The sequence below is a fragment of the Durio zibethinus genome, chromosome 26, assembly GCF_047325235.1.
Source record: "Durio zibethinus cultivar Kanyao isolate XHJ-2024 chromosome 26, ASM4732523v1, whole genome shotgun sequence".
NCBI lineage: Eukaryota > Viridiplantae > Streptophyta > Magnoliopsida > Malvales > Malvaceae > Durio > Durio zibethinus.
In genome coordinates this window covers 4,039,623-4,059,408 of record NC_143187.1, presented here as the reverse complement: position 1 = coordinate 4,059,408, position 19,786 = coordinate 4,039,623, and the positions used below count along the sequence as shown (strand labels likewise).

Here is a 19,786-nt window from a genome sequence, read left to right as displayed (position 1 = left end):
ATCCAAGATAAATTAAAAAATTTTAGAAAATATTGTTATCCTTGCAAAAAATTAAAAGCAAACAGCCGACCTTAATTTAGAAAGAGATTTTAGATTTAAATTTTATATATGAATTTGATTATTTAATTAAATTATTATTTATCAGTAATAAAAATATATCATAGATTTCTATACTCTTTAATTTTTAAGAATTTAATTCTTCTAATCTAATTTAAATTAATTTAATCTTTATATTATTATTTTTAAAAAATTTTAATTTAATTATTTATAGTGTTAAATTTTATTCATTAAATTATTAACATGATTATTAACGTGATATTTTCATTAATTCTTAGAATTATTAATGTTGACATGGATTAAAATAATGACAACATAGATTACAAAAATCCATATTGACATTAACAAAAAGTTTTAAATATTACTTATTCTTAATAATTTCTAATATAATTAAAAAAGGCTTTGAAAATCAAAATAAAATACAGAAAGAAAAATCGTGAACCCAAAAACGAAAGGAACCCAAATTATTTGTTATCAAATCCTCCGTTTCTCATTCGTCGAATTGTGAAATCATTCCTCAAAAACAAGAAGACATTACCTAACCTATCACCCACCAACAGTAATCTATCACATAAACTATGGAATCAACCTACAATACTAATGCCCTATCAACAAACAAAACGCCCATCACCAACAAACAACTAAAAATAAAAAACACATCCTCTGGAAAGGGAGAAGAAGCACCAACACATCTCACATACATATATATATATATATATATAACATAGCAATTTTGGTTTTGAAAAGAGATAACTTCATGGGTTTAGAGGTGTTTTTAAGTGGATTTGGTTTGAATTTATAGAGAAGAAAGGAAGGAGCAACAAGGAAAGACCAAAAAAAGGAAGCCACCGCTGTTGGTAAGAGTGGCAGCAGTACAGAGGAGGCCAACGGTGGCTAAAATTTTGGACGATTGGGAACGGTTAAAACGAAGAGTGAAAAGAGAGTAGCAACATCAAAATCTTAGGAGATTCAGATAGTGGAAGGGGAAGATTTTATGACTTAAAGTTTCAGTTATAAATTTCAGATTTAGGCAAATCTATGCCATTTTGATTTGTAACAGAGAAGAGAGGGTTGAAAAGAAGCTTTGGTGAAAAATTGGGCTCAAATATATGCTGAAAATTAATATTATATATTAATTTTAATATTCTAAATTTAATAATGTTTTTTAAAATATTCAAAATGCCTATCTAATTTTCCCTGCTACATATTAATTTACATTTCAAATTTAAAAGTAAAAAATAAATTGAAACTAAGTAAATTACAAATATTCATTTTCCTTTTACATCAATCACTCTTGTTTTTTAGGCATCATTATAAATAGACGCTTGAAAAAAAAAATTTACTTGTTTTTTTACATTTATAATCTTTTTCTTTTATCCATCATCCAATTTCCTTTCCCTTTTTCATATTTTATTTTTTATTTGAATCAATATTGTAATTTCATTTCATTGCCATGATAGGGTTTATGTTATCTCTTTTCTTATTCAAATTATTTTTATTTCCTTTATTTTGTTTGGGGTTTCATATTAGCATTTTTTTATTACGTTTAATAAAATTATAATATTAAAGCTGTAATAATTTTAATTATTAAATCAATTACCATATAAAACTGGTAAAAAAAGGGAAAAAGAAATCCCCGAGAGAAAACGAAAAAATTACCTTTGTTCTTGGTGTTAGGCTGTAGAAATTGTTAGGAATTGAATCCAAAAAGAAGGAAAAGGAGAATTGGAAGAAGAATTGAGGAAGAGATACCTGATGATATGAAGGAGCCGTTGCGAAGAACCAAAGTGGTGATAAGCCATCTGCCACCGTCACTCACCCAATCATTTCTCTTCTCTCAAATCGACGATCGTTTCTCTGATCGTTACAATTGGTTCTCCTTCCGTCTCGGCAAGTCCAGGTTAGGGTTTCTGTTCCTTTTATTCCCCCAATTTCCAATATTCCCTTCATTTTTTTATCTCATTTTTTGGCCTTATTTCTCTTTTGTTTTTTAATTTAGATGTTCAGCAATCAAATTGAGCAAAATTCGTGTTTACACTGTTGAATATCTTACTTATGCCCTTTAAAGACTGATGTATTTGATAAGATGTAGCCATAGTTTTGCATTGAAATAGTAAGGCTTTGGTCTTTAGCCTCTGGAAAAAGGGTTTGGTTGAAATAATTGAAAGTAGAATTTGAAACTAGTTTGAGAGCCAATGTGATTTGTTTATGTATTTATTTTGCTAGGGATTTAAAGACTGATGTATTTGATAAGATGTAGCCATAGTTTTGCATTGAAATAGTAAGGCTTTGGTCTTTAGCCTCTGGAAAAAGGGTTTGGTTGAAATAATTGAAAGTAGAATTTGAAACTAGTTTGAGAGCCAATGTGATTTGTTTATGTATTTATTTTGCTAGGGATTTTTTTTTTTGGCTTAATGGAGAACTGCATGTAGTGGAAAGAAATTATTGTAATATTCAATCATGTAAACGCTAATCTCATTAGAAGGCGTGAGGAAGAGCATGGGATTTAATTGAGAAATGATAGATAATTGAGCATAGTGTGTGAATAGTTGCTTTAAAACTTGTTGGAAACAAAGAAAGCTTTGAACATTTGATTGAGGATTTCTTTTGAACACGTTCTTATTTTTCCAGCCATAAGCATCAGAGGTACTCACAAGCCTACATAAACTTCAAGAGACCAGAAGATGTCTTAGAGTTCGCTGAGTTCTTTGATGGGCATACATTTGTTAATGAGAAGGGTATGTTATGGTTAAATTTCTGGTTCTTTACGATGTTTATCAACTGCTGACATGTTTCTCTTGTTTTAGAGGACAGCTTATGTGATTCTTACTAAATATGTGAAATAAAACTTTCTTTTGCATTGTTCAATTTGATTGCAATATGTTAATATCTTCTTCTCTGAGTTAAATATACCCATTGCCTCTTGTATTCTAAAAAATCATTTTGATGCCCCTTATTACAGGTGCCCAATTTAATGCCATTGTTGAATATGCTCCTTCGCAGTGTGTCCCAAAGCCAGGCACTAAAAAGGATGGTCGTGAAGGAACCATTTTCAAAGGTGCATTAAAATAAAAAAGTTTATTGTTAGGCCTATTTTTTAATAGGAATCTTTTGCACTAACATTGAAGTGACTCTTATGGCTTGTTATCTTGTACTAAACCTTCTTTTTCTTTTATGAAACTAGATCCTGATTATCTGGAATTTCTCAAACTGATTGCAAACCCTGTTGAGAATCTTCCTAGTGCTGAGATTCAGTTGGAAAGAAAAGAAGCAGAACTATCTGGTTAGTTATGATAGAAAGAATAACAAATTGTGAACTCTAGTAATGAGCTTTTGTCACCCTAATATGAATGTGATTTCTTTTGTCCCACTTTATCTTTCTTAGGCGCTTCAAAAGAAACCCCTGTTGTTACACCAATAATGCAATTTGTGCATCAGAAACGAGCTGCTGAGAGTGGAACTCAGGTATTTTACCTTGGGAAAGGATGCAATTTTATATCATCATGGTGCCCTTTCCCTTCTTTATATGACCTCAAGGAATTGTGTGCTTTTGACTTTTAAATTTACCTATTTCGTTATTTTTAGCTCATTGAGCTTGCACTACTTTCACTACTTTGTATGATCCAACTTCATTAAAACATGATGGGCATATCAAGGACAGGAGAAGGTATTTGCATGGTCTCCTTTCCTGTTAAATTTCCACATGAAATATTAGAATCCAATTTGACCTGAAAATGTCCAAGAGATGTCAATCACACATGCTGTTGTCTAACATGTTAAGAAATGCTGTCCTTGGTCACTATTTCCATTAGATCCTTATGTTTAAAATTGTGGCCCAGAAAAAAGAAAAAGAAACACAAAATGAATTAGTAAGTACTGCTTTAGTGCCCACTTCTAAGTTTGTTTTGATGACAGGGGTCAATCACTCTAAGAAAGGTCGGCAGAAAAGCTGCTGCTGCATCTACAGGCAAGTCTGGATCAAGTAGCAAGCGTGGCTCTGAGAAGAAAAAGGTGTCTAATTCAATAGCTTTCTTATTTATTATATTGCTGATATTTGTACATATGGTACTTTGCTACTTGGATATAAACCTTTCGGTACTTATGAAAAAGAATATCTTTGCATTGTGGACTTTTCTTGATAAAGTCACCCCACTGGTAAATGAGAGTTATTTTATTTTGACAATAGCATATTGGATCATCTGCTTCAAATTGTGACACTCTGTTCTTAGTTTATGGTTCTTCTTTTTTGTCCTTACATGCAACGATTATTAGCAAGCACCTTAAGGAGGCACTTACTGGGGAATAAGATGTGAAAATAGGCTGGTTTCTGAAATTTGAAGCATCTTGAGATTCCTTCAGACGATGCCTGTAGGATACTGTCTTAGGAAGGTTGGGTTACTCTCCAAAATTCAAAGCTTTAGATGTTACTTGGTAGGAAGGATAGAAATAAGTGAAGTTGGAAAAACTTTTAATCTAATGGTTAGGTTTCTTATCTACTTTCCCACCTCATAGCTTAACCATTGGATTAAAAGTTTTTCCATCCTCACCCCTTTCTGTCCTTCCTACTAAGTAATAGCCTTAAGGTGAGAATGTAAAAAAGTAGATATAGAAAGCCCACACCAGTGACACTCATAAGAGAATGAGCTATATCTTAGGCACCTGAAGCTCTACACTATCATCAATGCTTCACATAACAGATGATAGGAACGACTTTTTAAAATGATGATTAGATCCTCTGCTCTAACAGACTTTTTTACCCAGAGGAGAGAAGACAGTTTTCAGTGAGGCAACTTCTTTCCCCTGTTTGAAATTTGGCTCAAAAGATTTTTAACACCTATATAAAGCAGATCCCATACCAGCAAAAGACAGTGAATCTGACCGCCCACTCTATTATTCTTATCCACACTGGCTAACCATGAATAGCTTCCTCTTGATCCAGGAGACTGAAGTGTCTGACCTAAATGATTTTTCTTCCTATCATGCCTCCTTTTAAGAAAGAAGAAATTTGTAAGAGATATCAGGAAAGGTAAAAGTACAATGATATCAATGAAAACTTATAGAGAAGAAGGGCTCTGCTTGCACCAACTAAGCTAAAGGTAGAATGAGGTCCAAATCTTGAACTTTGTGACACTGATTAAAGGGAAAAATTTTCTATAAATATGAAAAATGTCGGGTTTATTATATTTTCTTTTATCTTATTAATTTGAAGTTTCTAGCACTTAGTCTCCAGGATGATTTATTTTACTTATCATGTGGGTTTGTCTGTTGAATAGCCCTCAACACTGCATAATAAAAGCTGAAATATTGATAGTTGTCATTTGTTTTTGGAACCAAAGGCTTGAGAAATTATCTAAAAATGGAAGTCATAACTGTGTATGAGCTTCTGTCACTTTAATGTTCTCAATCTTCTATTGGCCTTTCTTCTCTTCCTGGTGGAACTTAATAAGAAAACTTTCCTCAAATCTCTTCCTTTCTTGCAAAACTGCTAGTATTTTAACGTTATTTTAAGTTGTTTGACTTCATAGTACACTTTTTATAAGCTGCATAACTTATAAAGAAGGTAACTTTAGTAACAAATCATTGGAGCAACTTTTGCATGAAGTTTTGATATTCTAATATTATTTTCGTTGCCTCTCTTTCATATGGAATAATTCTAAATGATCTTTTCCAATAATCATGAGTTACTCTATGTGTGCATGTGCAATTTTTGAAGGTGAATAGTTATTTCTCATTCAAGGAAACTTGTTTGTATTGGCAGTATATTCTAAAAGACAGTGCAAAAGGTGCAAAAAAGTCCAATTTTTTTGTAGCATCCAAGCAAGAGGATCAATCAGAGACTAATGTTGCAAAAGAAATAAGAGAGAATGGAACTGGTGAGGTTTTAAACAGTCTTTGCAGAGGTTTATGAACCACATAGAGCTATATCAGCATATGTCTAGAACTTGTTAGCGTTAGCATCTTGACTGTTTGTTTTTGAATTAGAGCAAGATACAGTTCTAGAGAAAAAAAGTTATTGATTGTTTTTGCAATTAGCAAGCCACATGCTGTTCTATAGTGCATTGCTGGATTAAATTAATATAAATTTCTTTTGTTCAAAATTATCTGTAAACATGCGTCTCTTATTTTATGTCAGTAGACGTTCATAAAATGGTTAACCAGAAAGCTTAGGATGTTTTTCAGGAATGTGTTTTACTGTGAAGCTAATTATAAATGTTTCAGAAAAGGACTGTTTTACACTTTAACTATCATCAATGTCGATGACCACCTGTTTTTATGCATTTAATTTATCAGTGATCACCCTTCTGTTTCATAGACCTTGTACCTTTTGATTGATCATCAAGAAAAATAAATCATTATGAGTTTGATAATTGATATGAAATACAAGAAATCAAGTATTTATTACTTCAGATGGTCCCATTAGCAAGGATATAGCTCTTATACCCATAGTACTTGGAAATTAGAGAGACTATACAGCATTGTACAAAATACAAATGTAGCAGACCCATGGAACATTGATAAATGCTGCTGCAACTTTCTTATAGTGCCACAGAAAAGGAATACAATGAAATTTTCTTTAATCGAGGCCCGCATGATGGAGCTTTAGGTCAGTCTGAGTTCATACTGTATACTACTGTTATTTGTCTCTAAAACTCATCTACTATATTTTAAGTAGCATGGCAAAAATTGCTGAGGTGAAGGGTGAAATAATGGTGACCTTTTATTTTCTTGTAATTATTTACTATACTGGAATTAGTGCAAAAGCGACATGTCATTCTATCTGCACTCACTTTTGAGCATGTGTGTGTGTGTGTGTTCAAATTGAGGGTTTGTTCTCTTTCTGGACTTGGGTTTTGATTATCTTCTTTTATTTGACTGGAAGTTGGTGATATGTTAAATACCTTAGGTTTCTGGTTGTTTTGGTTTTTTAACTTTTCTTTTCATTGTATTTCCCCCATATTTTTTTGCTCAATTAGTTGCATTGCAGTCTGTGGCATTGATGGTCCTGTAACTGGAATCACTTTTTCTGCTGATTCTGGGAAGAAAAAGATCCTGCTCCTAAAACCAAAAGATCGAGAGGCTCCTCATGTAAGATATACCTTTTGCTTGTCCCTTTCCACTTGTTTATGGTGTCCATTGTCAGCTATATTCAAGTTTTATTGTACTGGTTTGAGAATGGTTTTATATGTGAATTGGTTTTTGGTTTTTTCAATTTTTTGGATGCAAATTATGATGATCTCCTTTTAAATATCCTAGGTGCCAGAGGGTGCATCTGAGCAGCAGGGTGCATCATCTCCTGTAGTAAATTCACCTGGTTCAACTGCTCCAAGACAGAGTCAAAGACGTGAGGCTGGTGGAAAGTTAGTAAGGAGCATACTTTTGAGTAACGAAGTGGGCCAAAATCAATCTTCAGCAGCAGTCCAGCCTCAGCAGAAAACTGAAACTACGAGTCTGGACAATGTCAAGAGACATCCCCGGCCTGCTAATATGCGATTGGGTATGAATGGTCATGTCTCTAACGAAATGCCTGCATTGAAATCTGATGGTGATACGAAAAGATATTCATATGATAAGTTCATCAAAAAGGGTCTTTATGGTTCAGGTTCTGGAAGTGAGAAACATAAAAAACGTACAAGAAATAAGGATAGGCCTGATCGTGGGGTGTGGGCCCCTCTTCATCGTTCTGATGTTTCACAAGCTAGTGAGGAGCGCCTGACACCCTCTGTGTTACAATCTGCACAGAACTCTCATAATTCCATTGAAGGTATTAATGCTTCTGCACATGAATGTCTGGTGTTTGCAAGTGTGGATAGACTTGGGATACAATTCTTGCATCAAGTTGTTCTGTTTGAATTTGCAAGGAATGAGGAAGCTAATTTACCTCACTTTCTGCCTATGATCTTCCAGTTATCCAAGGAGAAATGAAAGGCAACATACCTAATGGAAGTAGTGGACCTAATATTCCGTTAGAAAATGGTTAGTCTATCTATAATTGATTGATTCCGTATTGTTGTCGCATGTAGTATTACTAGGATGCCATATTGATAATACCATTCATGCAGGTTAGAATGGACATTTTAGTTGGCGTCCTGCAGCCCATAACATAAAAGATGATGGGTCTGTCATATCAACTGAGATCAAGTCTTCCAAAAGAGGAGGTGGTACTAGCTCTGGAGCCCATGAGGTCAGCAAATTTGTGTTGAATCAGATGTAGTAGCTGTCATCTTTTACTTACCTTTGGTTGTTATGTTCTTTTCTCTAATTGCAGAAACAAGTTTGGGTTCAGAAGTCATCTTCAGGTTCTTAGAAAATCTATCTAAACTGGTAAGCCCATTGTGTATTTAATTCCAATAAATTAGTTGATGAATTTTCTTACCCCATGTGTCTGTCACTCGCTTGTGAAACTAATTCATAGTAGTACTATACTATTCTAGGATTGTTATTGCTTGTTTTATTGATTTACAGGCTTTCGATGTGCAACCTTTTCTACCCAATTTTGGGGTTCTTATCTTCTCCTGTCATGTTGCTCTGACTTGCAACATCTATTTGCCTTATTGGGTTTGCAATGCTCTCCAGAATATGTTCTTGAATAGTCCTTACCTGGTACTAGATTAATTCTCTTATTGGACTGTCAAGAGCCGAGCATTGGCAAGCAATCAGGTGGGACGAATCTGTGTGGTATACATTGGGAAAGAAGTGACTGGGTAAAGAATAATACTGAACCAGTGGTGTTGCTGGAAGGGAGATTCTGCTGGACTGTCTCGTGGATCTTTTTTGTTGAATGATGCGGTGCAAGGTGTTTAGAAGTTTACTTGAATCATAATGGTCTTTGCCATGGCTGGAACTTCCATGGCAGGATCTTTCATAGGTGGAAACTCTTTTTTTTCTTGTAATGCATATATTCATCAAGTTTAAAACAATTTTCAAGAAAGTTGGGCTTGCAAAAAGGCCACGGTGTACCATAAAATGAAACAAAGGTCATGCTCATATGGATGCAAGGGCTTCTTTTCCCATAGAACATCGTTTAGGTTGGTAAATGGTCTTGAAATCGCTGTAGAAAGATAAATGAATCCCTTACGCGGGCCAGGCCACAGCCAGCAGCCAAACAAAATGAGAAGTTAAAACAAATTCAATAGACAAAGTGCTTACCACTTTCCACAGAATCATGTTAAAGCTTTTGTGTCCATGCCGATGATTAACCAAAAGTTTTGCATTGCTTGAAGAACATGTAACTTACAATAATAAAAAAAAAAAGAATCGAAGGATGTGGCCCTAATGTTCTACATACAAGAACAGAGAGGTGGCCCTAGTGTTCTACAGACAAGAACAGGCCTATTGCAAGTATCGAAGCAACCTTTGAAACCATTTGTCTTCTGTCAGAAAATAGAAATAAAGATTAAAGAATAGTCCCTTTATCTTCTTTATCTGAAAATTAAGCTAAGGAATCTGAACAATTTCTATTAAAATTTTGTGAAGGGACTGTGGCTTTGAGAAGAACGGGCAGTGGTCACTCCCTTTAATCTTGAAAACTCCTTCTGGTGGGTTTTCTCTTACTAGCTTTTCTTGCACATCTGGTGAAAGAGCACGATCATCTAATGTCTGAATGTAGAACCGCCGCCCGATTCCATACTTCTCAGTGGACAATGACAGTTTCTCCATGATAGGACCTAGTGGGGTGGGTCTCATGGAAACCATGGCCAATGCAACATCCTGAAAGGAACCAAACACCATGTTGAATCATATGATTCTGTAAATAAGCTATAACGAATCAAGTACTTCTCAGGCTTCTCACTTTCATAAATGGTGATCAGTCCACAATTTTCATATGGTATCTAATGGTACACCACATATGCACACATTATTTAGACTCGACACGGTATAACATGTTCAATGCAACATATTATTTCCCATCAAATCCAACACAGTATCTTATCTTGAGTCTTGACCTACATGATAGCAACTTGTCGAAAACAACATTTACTTGTCTAATCTTTTCAATGCTACATTATCCATGCAAACTATTGCATCACGAGTTTTCATAAATCATAACCATAATGCTGACAAAACCAAAGGAGAGAACAAGTCACTCATACAACATAGATTGACCCGAAATGGCCATGTAGATGTGTACTTCATAAGAAAAAAGAAAGGATGGAAGACCTATCTTAATTATATAAGGTGTTTTGACACCACATAAAACTAAAGATTCAAAGAATTAATTCTCTATTGCTCTCAATTCCAAACAACTTGGGTTCTTTTATAGACAGTGGTCAATGTTCTATTGCAATAAAAGAATAACAGAACAACGAATCTTAAACATATAGCCTGAAAAAGAGCTTTGATTGAGAATTATGAAAAAGTGGAGATTGCAATGGGAAAAAATGGATAACTATAATTTTCAAGGTTTACTAATATGATGCTCTTGACCAGTAAGGCTGTAACATACCTTTGTCGGTGATTGATTGAAATATAACCCTTTCATCAGCTGCTTCTCAAACATGAACCCTGTAGGAGGCTTATCTTTGCCATTTCCATGAATCAAAAACTGTGACTCTTGCATGAAACGTTCAGCAGAACCAAGCTGCAATAAAACTTATTTTATTAGCCCATGTAAATCGATAATTAAGAGCAAAGAAAACTGTAGCAGAACATTCACTACAAAGATTCAGTAATAACAACTACCCAGGTTGGAGTAAATTGGTTCTTTCACATATTTGGTCAATATCAGTCCATGACAGGATCATTGTTCTTTTCAGGTCTAGCTGACAGGAGAAATAAGATTCATACTGGAACTAAAAATTTGCTTTGCACGTCCAAACTTTTTGTTTATTTCTTTGCTAAATAAATTTAAGTGATTCCAGAAAAAACATTTTATAATAACATATACTGGCTGTATATCATACATTGGCAAAATAAATTGGTTGTCAGTGAACAGCAGGAGGTACAAGTAGGGCTGTAAATAAGCAGGTATAATTCATTCTGATTTGTGGTGGTTTAATTATTTTGGTCAGAAAAAAATGCATTCTAGATTTGTAATGCAATTACAAAAGGAATCATTTAATGGAACTCATAATCAGATAACTCGGTGTAATTACTTGATGTGCAACAATTAGCAGCTAGGCATTGATAAAATACCTCTTCAGCAAAGACATCAAAAGGTCTCTGACCATTAGACACCATCGTAGCACAAAGGAAAATTGCTTTGGAGATCTTTTCAGGAAAATGCTCCAATGCATAAGAAAGGCATGCACCGCCGCTGCTGTGACCCACCAAAATAACCTGCAAATAATTCATAAAGCAAAATAAATTAAACATGACATATACAAAGGCTTTTTTAGATGAATAAAACTCATGGTAATATCAAATGTACCCTCTTACCTTCTCATCTTTGGGAAGGTTCTCTAGATATTGAATCAATGGTTTTGAATATTCTGCCAATGTGGTTACAGTGTTTGTGTCTGTCAGATCAATACCAGAACCTGTAAGATCCAATGCAGTAGGCAGAAGGCCTACTTCCTCCAACTGAGCAATCGTTTTATACCAACACCAGGCTCCAAAGCCTTCTCCATGTATCAGAATAATTTTTTTAAACTTGATATTTTCAAGAGATTCCAATACCTGGAGAGAACATAAAAATAGTATTAGACATGAACTTTAAAGAAAGGGGTTATAATTTGTAAAAATGTTATGCAAATGCAATTATGTCTAGGTCAATGTTTTTACACCTCAGGATTTCCATTTTCCAGTTACTTCAACACAAACCAAGGTTTAGCTTTCATAAAGTCTATCACTGATCTTTGAACCAACCTTCATGGACCATTATCCATATCCTTATCATCACAGCACAATAGAAAAAAAAATGCTTTTGAAATTACTTTTCATAAAACAACTGAAAGAAAAGTGATTCCTTTGGGTTTGTAAAGCTTTACACAGATCATAACAAAAAGTGCATATCATAAGATCCATCTTTTGATAAAAAATAAAATAAAATAAAATAAAGCAGAAAAGATCTCTTTATCTTCTCAACTAAATTGTATCAGAGACTTAAAAACTAAATTGAAGATATAAAATTGCAAATTCCTAAAAGCACAGTGAATCAGTTACATTTTTTGCCACGTTATCCTTTCAAATATTCCAATGAAAAGTAAAAGAAACAGTTCTTGTCCCTTATTTTACCAGTTTGACCCTTGACTAATGCTGTTTTCCAATTAACAACTTTTTCTAACTTTTGCTCCTGTTTTACAATCAATCATCAAAACCCCACTTTTTAATCATAGATCCAATCAACTAAAACAGTAATTAACACTATGAGTACACATGAATACACAGTTAGGAAAGCAGAGCTAAGAAATTTAATATTTGTATTTAATAAAAAAAAAACCCACCTTTTTTTCATTATTAGCTAATGGATCAGAGTGTCTTCTAGAGCTGGTAGAGCCAATTCTTCTAGACATGGATCCATCGAATCTCTGAGATAATTGGTGTTGATGAAGAGCCATAGACAAAGCTTGCCTATGCAAAAGCTCTTCTTCTGCAAGCATTTTCCTCTGAGACCTACCCATTCTCTTGCTTCTTGATCCATTATCTTTGGTATCTTTCTTTGTCCTGCAAATGAAGCTATTACCCATTATTCAAAAGAACTCAAAAAATTTGGTTTTTTTAACACAACCCAGGAAGCTTCAGGAGCATTTCTGACAGAACAGAGGCAGAAAGTCGAGATTTTCCAGGAAAGAGAAGTTTTTTAAAGAATTGAAAGTGGCATAGAGGTAGAAATATATTTTTTCCCTTTCAGCTTTGGGATTTTTTTTATACTATTATATATATATATATATATATATATATATATATATATGGATTAGTTGAAAAATGAGAACAGAAGAGAGAGAAAAAAAAAAAAAAAGTGGGTAAAGAGAAGGATTTGGGAGACGTTGGTTATAAATGCAAAAAACAAAGAAAACAACATTAAACAAATGTGTGAAACAGCTCCTTAAGTAAGAGCCAACTGAATTTAAGTGCTATTTATTGCTTTTGGATACTCTTTTCTTTCAACGGTAGGAGACTTTCAATACTTTGCTCTTTCTCTCTCTCTCTCCCTGTAGAAAGTTAGACTTTTTTTTTTGGGGGGCCTTAGTTTTACTGCTATCAGCTGTTAATAACATGAACATGTGAAGAGTTTGGTGCCTGAGTGGGAGAGCCACGTCTTTCAGATACAGTTTGTTTTGGTTTAATTAGCTACTTAAAAAATGTGGTTTAATGCTAAGCATCTAACTCTTGTTTCAGACCATGCTATGGAGAATATTTGCTGTACTTATTGGTATTAATTATCAAAACAATGAACCTTTCAACCTCCTTGAAATAATTCATTGTACCCAAAAAAACTTACTATACTTATTACAGAGTATAGATTTCAAGTTTGTCATTGAAAATCTCTATTTTTCTCATTTAAGAAACAAAACAAAAGACCTCAGCATTTTACTTGATAAGTAGATTCATGTGGCAAAATGGATTTAAAAGTACAAATGTAGAGAAAAAATCAATGATATTGAAGAGGGTGATTCAGCATTTTCAGCCCCAAAAGTAGCTGTTATGTTCCCTTTCTATCCCATGTAGGAGATTGTATCGTGTGACTTTAAGGACGAGAGGCATCACCATCACTGCTTTTGTTTATTTTCTATCACTCAACCAATGGAGGCCACACCATGATAAGGATGCCTATCTGTTTCCATCCTTTTCAACAAAAGAAAGGTTGATTTTGAGTCCTAACTATATATATTAATTGATATTTAATTTCATGCATCATGCTTGTTTCTTTTTTAATATTCTATTTAGCTTGTATGATTAAATTTTTTTCTGATATATTGATCCCTTGCTTGAACAACATTTCAAGTGTTTATTATTCATGGGATTTGTTGGATTTTTCTGATCTGCTTATGACATTGTGTTGTAAGTTGGAATAATCCTTTTTTTTTAATTGGCTTTTACCTTAGTTTAACCTTATTTTGTCATCATTCCATTTTTCAACAACACCCTTGATGCAAGCAATTCTATCTCTGTGGCACTATTCTTTAATTAGATTGCTTGTATTTTCCCTCTCCTAGCCACCAAGCTAGGTGCCTTTTTTTGACATTTTTTCCAAATATGAAAAGGAAAATTTGAATGAAACTTTATTATACATGGAGAAAATCAGGGCTTTATTAGCAACATTACAAACAAATTGATCAGCCTAAAATCTGTAAATTATCAGCAACTAGCAGTTTTTGTATGGATCCCCTAAAAGCATTTTCTTGAAAATATTTTATTTCTTTTTCTCATTTTGACCTTTGGAAACAAGAGCTTTTACATGCAACTCAGACAGATATAAGATTAAGGTTTCATTTAGTGGTAAAAGGAGGTTCATCATTCATCCACCAACCAAATTAAACAGTGAAATAAACAGATACTATCATATTTCATTGCATTTTGGGGAATGGACCATACTAATTTTGGTCCAGGTTTTGTGACCGGGTGAAGATAATTTACGAGGCTAATTTTGTCTATTTCAGGACCACACCTCAATATTCAATTAGTTTGTTAGAGCCTAAAGCCTAATTTAATGATGTTTTGACTAAATTAATGTTGATTTTTGGTGCTTGACCAAACTATTAAGTAATAACTTTCGCCTGGCTTCTCTAAGCTAATAGATTAAGTACTTAAATTATTTTGTATAAGAAAAAGAATCCCAAATGAGACAAAAGACAGTTCATCATTCATCCCGGGAAACTGTGATAATGCTCTGTTCAATCAATCATTTTCTTTTTTTTTTCCTCTAGCTTCGGTTTAATTACAATTGTTGAGGGAATAAGATCAGATTTTTCGGTGTTGGATTATTATTAGTTTGATCATGTAATATTCTCCTTCGACAGTTTCTTCTTCTGTCTGTATTAACCAATTACTAGATCGACATGACAAACACTTTACCATTACCAAGTGTTATTTTTTTCCAAGAATTAAATTTTAATCGCTGAATATGAGTTCATTTGATGACACGATAAAATTCATTTAGGGTGATGAGAAAATTTTTTTATCATATTGTAATATTATTTTATATTTAAATATAAAAAAATTTAATCATAAAATGTAATTATAATAAGACGAAATTTCTTCCCGTCGTATTGACAAATGAACTCTAACGGTTAAAGTTGTCAAAAGAAGCCCGTTTGTGTATCAATGGCAGCTCCTCTCTGCCAGCAGGGTCACAAACTTTGGTAGACAAGTCTAAAACGTTGAAAAACTGGTATGGAAAATTGGGCCGGCTCATTCATCAGCCGAATTAAATTTTATTTTATTTTATTCATAAAACAGTCAATTGTTTTTTATTAGGCAATTGATTATTTTTTTTAAAGTGAGGCGCATAATAAAAAATGAGTTTAAAATATTTCATTATCCTCTAAATATTTGATTGAGTTCTTCTGAAAATCTAAATAGATTATATATAAAAAAAATTTTATAATATTTTTACTTAATATTATTTCAAACAAAATTTTTTAATGGGTTTCACTTTTTACACTTTTAGGAGGAAAATTTACTGTCCTCTTTTAATCCTCACTTCAATCTTATTGTGAAAATCAATTTAGATATATTTTATTTTGCGTAAAAACAATCATTGAATAGCAATTTATAATTATTTATTAATATTTATTATTGGTTAATTTTTTATTAACACTTATTAGAAAATAAAATGTGTCTATCTATATAAGGTTTACAAAGTTGCAATTCTGTTCTCATTTTGAAGATCAAAATAGAACCAATATGTGTTGGATTGGGTCAGTAATAGAAAGTTATTCCTTGTTATATTCAGTTTTATACGAAGAGAAGGAAAAGCTTAAGAGGGTATATCATAACTTATCATAAATTACTGCATTCCTCGTCACTCTGCATTTTATTGTGCGGCTGCTGCTGATTCAACAACATGAATGGACTTATGAAAGAATAGCACCTTCAGAGGAGCCTTAACTGACACCCTTTTTTGTCTACAAAAATTCTTTGAAAGTTCAAAAATTTCATACTATGAAGTTCTTGATGACATAAGATTCACTATTATGGTTAACTGGTAACTACACTGTGAAGATCACTTGAAGAATGAACCAAAAGCATTGTGTAAGACATTTCCAGGTTTATAATAGTGTTGGGTTTAGTGGTTTAGAGATGACACTGACACTCCATTGAGATCCATTTTCAGCATATTTTGGTTAAATTATAGCAAGGATAGGACCATACGGTAAGCACAATAAAACAGACGAAAAAATTGTATTTAAAAAAATGGCTGCACATTACTAAGCTCATCCATTTCCACAAAGCAACGGTTGACAACAACAAACTTTACAACAATAACACAAAAAAAATGAAGCTAAAAAAGAAAGAAGAGCAAAAAATTGTTATTCCTTCTTTGATTACAATGGCCAAACGGATTAAAGGAGCAGAACAATTGAACTGGCTTAAAAGTTAGAAGTCACTGGATAACGGTGCATGTTCAGAGTGCACGAACACATTTCCATAGATAAGTCCAGCCAGGCCACCACCAATGAGAGGCGCAACCCAGTAGATCCAGTTGTCGTGGAAGTCACCGCTAGAGACAGTGGGCGGGCTGCGTTCATGGATCCGCCAGAATGGGCCAGCAGCGAAGATGTTGGCTCCAACAACGACACCAATGGCAATGGGGGTAATGGTGCCAAGTGAACCCTTCTTGGGGTCAGCTGCGCTTGCATAGACGGTGTAAACCAAAGCAAATGTGATGATAATCTCCATCACTACTTGAACAGCTCCAACTCCAGCTGCAACACTGTGGGTGGGAATTGTCTGCAAAAGAAGTAGCGAAAAATTAAGTGTGCAGTTTCCTTACAATGAGTCAAACAGCAATTTTGATGACCGAACATATTCATTTTCTAATTAAAAAAAGGCAAATAATGACATTAGAAGAACATTTTGAGGAAGTCAATGAAACTAAATTTATATAAGAAATAGTTTTTGTGCTTGTATATGCATGCAATTTGAGCTTACCAAGCCTCCAGTGACAGCCTTGAGCAGGAAGCAAGCAACAATGGATCCAAGAAGTTGGGCAATCCAGTAAAAGATGCCAGTGAGGATGGTGATCTGACCACCAAGAGCCAACCCAAATGTGACTGCAGGGTTGACATGCCCACCGGAGATGTTGGCACCGATGGCAACAGCAACAAAGAGAACAAAACCATGGCAAATAGCAATTGCTACTAGCCCATCAGGATCAAGGGCTGCATCTGTTTTCAAGTTATCTGAGTAAGAAAGAAACAAAAAAAGGTTATATAAAGGAAAAATTAAGTTTTTGAATCCTTTGTACATATATAAAATATCTCATTTATATTTTTTAATTATATTAGATTCTTTACTTACATATGAACCATATCTCATTAGAGGGTCATCTATGAAGAAAATAATGATAAAAAAAACGGGTGGTGATCAGGTCTTGGTCATGACTTTATTTGGGCCACACAGTGCACCGAACATGTTCATGGAATGAGGCCGAGGGGCAGTGGACAAGATTAAATTGGTGTTATATTAAGAGTAGATAGCATAGTGTTGTATTTAAAGATTTGATGATTTTCATTTTAATTATGATGATATAGGGAGGAATCTTAACCAACTTTTTGGCTCGTTTGTTGGTTTCCTAAGAAAAAATTTTTCAAAAGGAGATAGGGGTTTAATCTAATAGTATCTGCATTGAGCTTTGATTATCCCATTGAAGGTGGGATTTGAAGATCCATTGTTCTGATTCTTTTTGTCCTCTAAGGCAGGGGACCAGGAAAAAGAGGCTATAAAGACTTTTTATTTATGAAATGTTAATAATGCTGAACTGAAAACTTACAGTGGCTAAATTCTACCTCTATAATCCCATCCTTGGCCTATTTCAGTACTTTGATGGTGGAGAATGACTGGTAATGCTGCATTTAGCAGTACTAACTCCTCAGCTGTGAGACCAGAAAATAAAGAATGAGACAACTTAATTCCCACATTTTGATTTTATCTCAACTGCGAAGTATCCTTCGTGCGATTTTTCATCTTTAGATGTTTAGTCCAAGTAATGATTCTGCATTTACATAGTATAAACAAGAAATCAAGAGCAAAAAAAGAATCTCTAATAATAAGGGAATCAGTCACCAAAAGGGAAAATGAATCTTAAGACTTTAAGAATCTATCCAAAGAACCAGTCCCCTTTTTCTTCTTTTGATGGCCTGCAATATTTTCTATACCAAACTTGACAAAGAAGTAATCAGACAGACTCAATTGAAGGCAAGAATACACCAAGTAACCTCCTAGAAACCTTGTACAATAAACAAGGCACCCCATAAAAACCCTTTTCTGCTATATCTTACAACTTACACAATCCTTTAGCATCACTAGCTATGGTGTGTCTAGGTGTTCTGTTTGGATGCAAACGCTCCCGTTCAGTGAAGGACTATGTTCTGTCAGCTTTGGTGATCATATCCATTCTTTTGGGCTTGCGAATACTTTGTTACATCTTTCATCGCTTGTTGAAGAGGGAGGATCCTGATGAGAATTTGAATGATGGTTTGGAAACGCAGCCTCAATATGATAGTCATGCACCATAGGATTTGCCACAGTAGAGGATTGCCAGAAACCAGGTTTGTGCATATCAGCTGGAGAAGGTCATAAGCTGCTCAACACATCCAATCTTAACTGCTAACATTCCACCATCATTTTATTGCTACTAAAACATATCTTGCTGTTGTATTGTGCAAAATCTTTTATACACTTCTCATTAAATTATCAATTTGTTGTAGTTGCTCAATTCATTAGTAAAATTCTAGATTCCTAATTTCATTGATCGATACATTTTTCATCAAATTATCAATTTATTATAACTGTCCAACTTGTTAGTAAAATGTCAGATTTCTAATTTCATTGATCAATATTCAACTTGTTAGTATATATATGTCATCTATGAGTTTTTAGTATTGTTCAAAACAACGGGTTTTATATGAATTTTTGGTTTATAATTATACCTTTAAACGGTTGTATGAATATCTGATATTTATAAATTAATTAAGTCTTCTACCATTATCCCTAACTAAATTGAATATAAAATGATTTTAGTTAGGTGTGTATCATTGAAAAATGAGATAATTATTGTAGGAACATGATAAAAGAAAATAATTTGCATTTATGCAAATTATAATTACCAACATTTCCTATTTATTTAAGGTTTTTTTTTTTTTTCAAGTCATTTGTGAATTATGATGAATTGTTAAATAAATTGGTCAACGTTTCTTCTTCTCTCACCCCTTAGCAGTTTGGGTTTGGATGGCCGGTTAGTCAGCATTTGAATGTGGACTTTTGCAAGATTTTGGGCTAGATATGTAGACCAGTATCTAAGCCCATTTATACCCAAAAAAAAAAAAAAAAAGTCAACAAAAACAACAAAACCAAAAACAGTAAAATTTTTTGCTTCCCTTAAAAGTTGACAATGACGTGCTGTCAATTTTAACCAGGATTTATATTGAACTTAAAAGATGTCTACTAAGAAATCCCTTTAATAAAAATTAAATAATTTTTTAAATTTTTATCTATTTATTATAATTAATTAAATTATCAAATATTTATTTTTAATTAATTAAACTCTTAAATATTTTTTTATTTAATTAAATTTTTAAATATTTATTTTTAATTAATTAAAGTCTTAACTGCATGAAAATAAACA

At 33.4% G+C, this 19,786-nt stretch overlaps 2 protein-coding genes and 1 pseudogene across 3 annotated transcripts; 1 reads left to right on the top strand and 2 right to left on the bottom strand.

Annotated features, from left to right (window-relative positions):
* The first annotated feature begins 1,390 nt into the window (after window positions 1-1,390).
* On the top strand, window positions 1,391-9,044 carry LOC111274140 (regulator of nonsense transcripts UPF3-like). The gene is made up of 13 exons (XM_089755187.1): window positions 1,391-1,957; window positions 2,689-2,795; window positions 3,020-3,115; window positions 3,242-3,340; window positions 3,443-3,522; window positions 3,973-4,068; window positions 5,816-5,930; window positions 7,043-7,143; window positions 7,312-7,819; window positions 7,963-8,031; window positions 8,118-8,239; window positions 8,324-8,379; window positions 8,632-9,044. Exons 1-11 carry the CDS (start codon window positions 1,818-1,820, stop codon window positions 8,120-8,122), a joined length of 1,416 nt encoding a protein of 471 aa, XP_089611313.1. The 5' UTR covers window positions 1,391-1,817; the 3' UTR covers window positions 8,123-8,239; window positions 8,324-8,379; window positions 8,632-9,044.
* A 203-nt stretch (window positions 9,045-9,247) lies between these two features.
* LOC111274553 (putative methylesterase 12, chloroplastic) lies at window positions 9,248-12,891 on the bottom strand. The gene is made up of 5 exons (XM_022859280.2): window positions 12,441-12,891; window positions 11,434-11,673; window positions 11,191-11,334; window positions 10,502-10,636; window positions 9,248-9,765 (listed from the first exon to the last, which is right to left on the bottom strand). The coding sequence occupies exons 1-5, from the start codon at window positions 12,681-12,683 to the stop codon at window positions 9,493-9,495; spliced, it is 1,035 nt and encodes a 344-aa protein (XP_022715015.1). The 5' UTR covers window positions 12,684-12,891; the 3' UTR covers window positions 9,248-9,492.
* A 3,593-nt stretch (window positions 12,892-16,484) lies between these two features.
* On the bottom strand, window positions 16,485-17,409 carry LOC111274139 (aquaporin TIP2-1 pseudogene; annotated as a pseudogene). The gene is made up of 2 exons (XR_016334004.1): window positions 17,092-17,409; window positions 16,485-16,890 (listed from the first exon to the last, which is right to left on the bottom strand). The product of XR_016334004.1 is annotated as an aquaporin TIP2-1 pseudogene (transcript).
* Window positions 17,410-19,786: the final 2,377 nt, after the last annotated feature.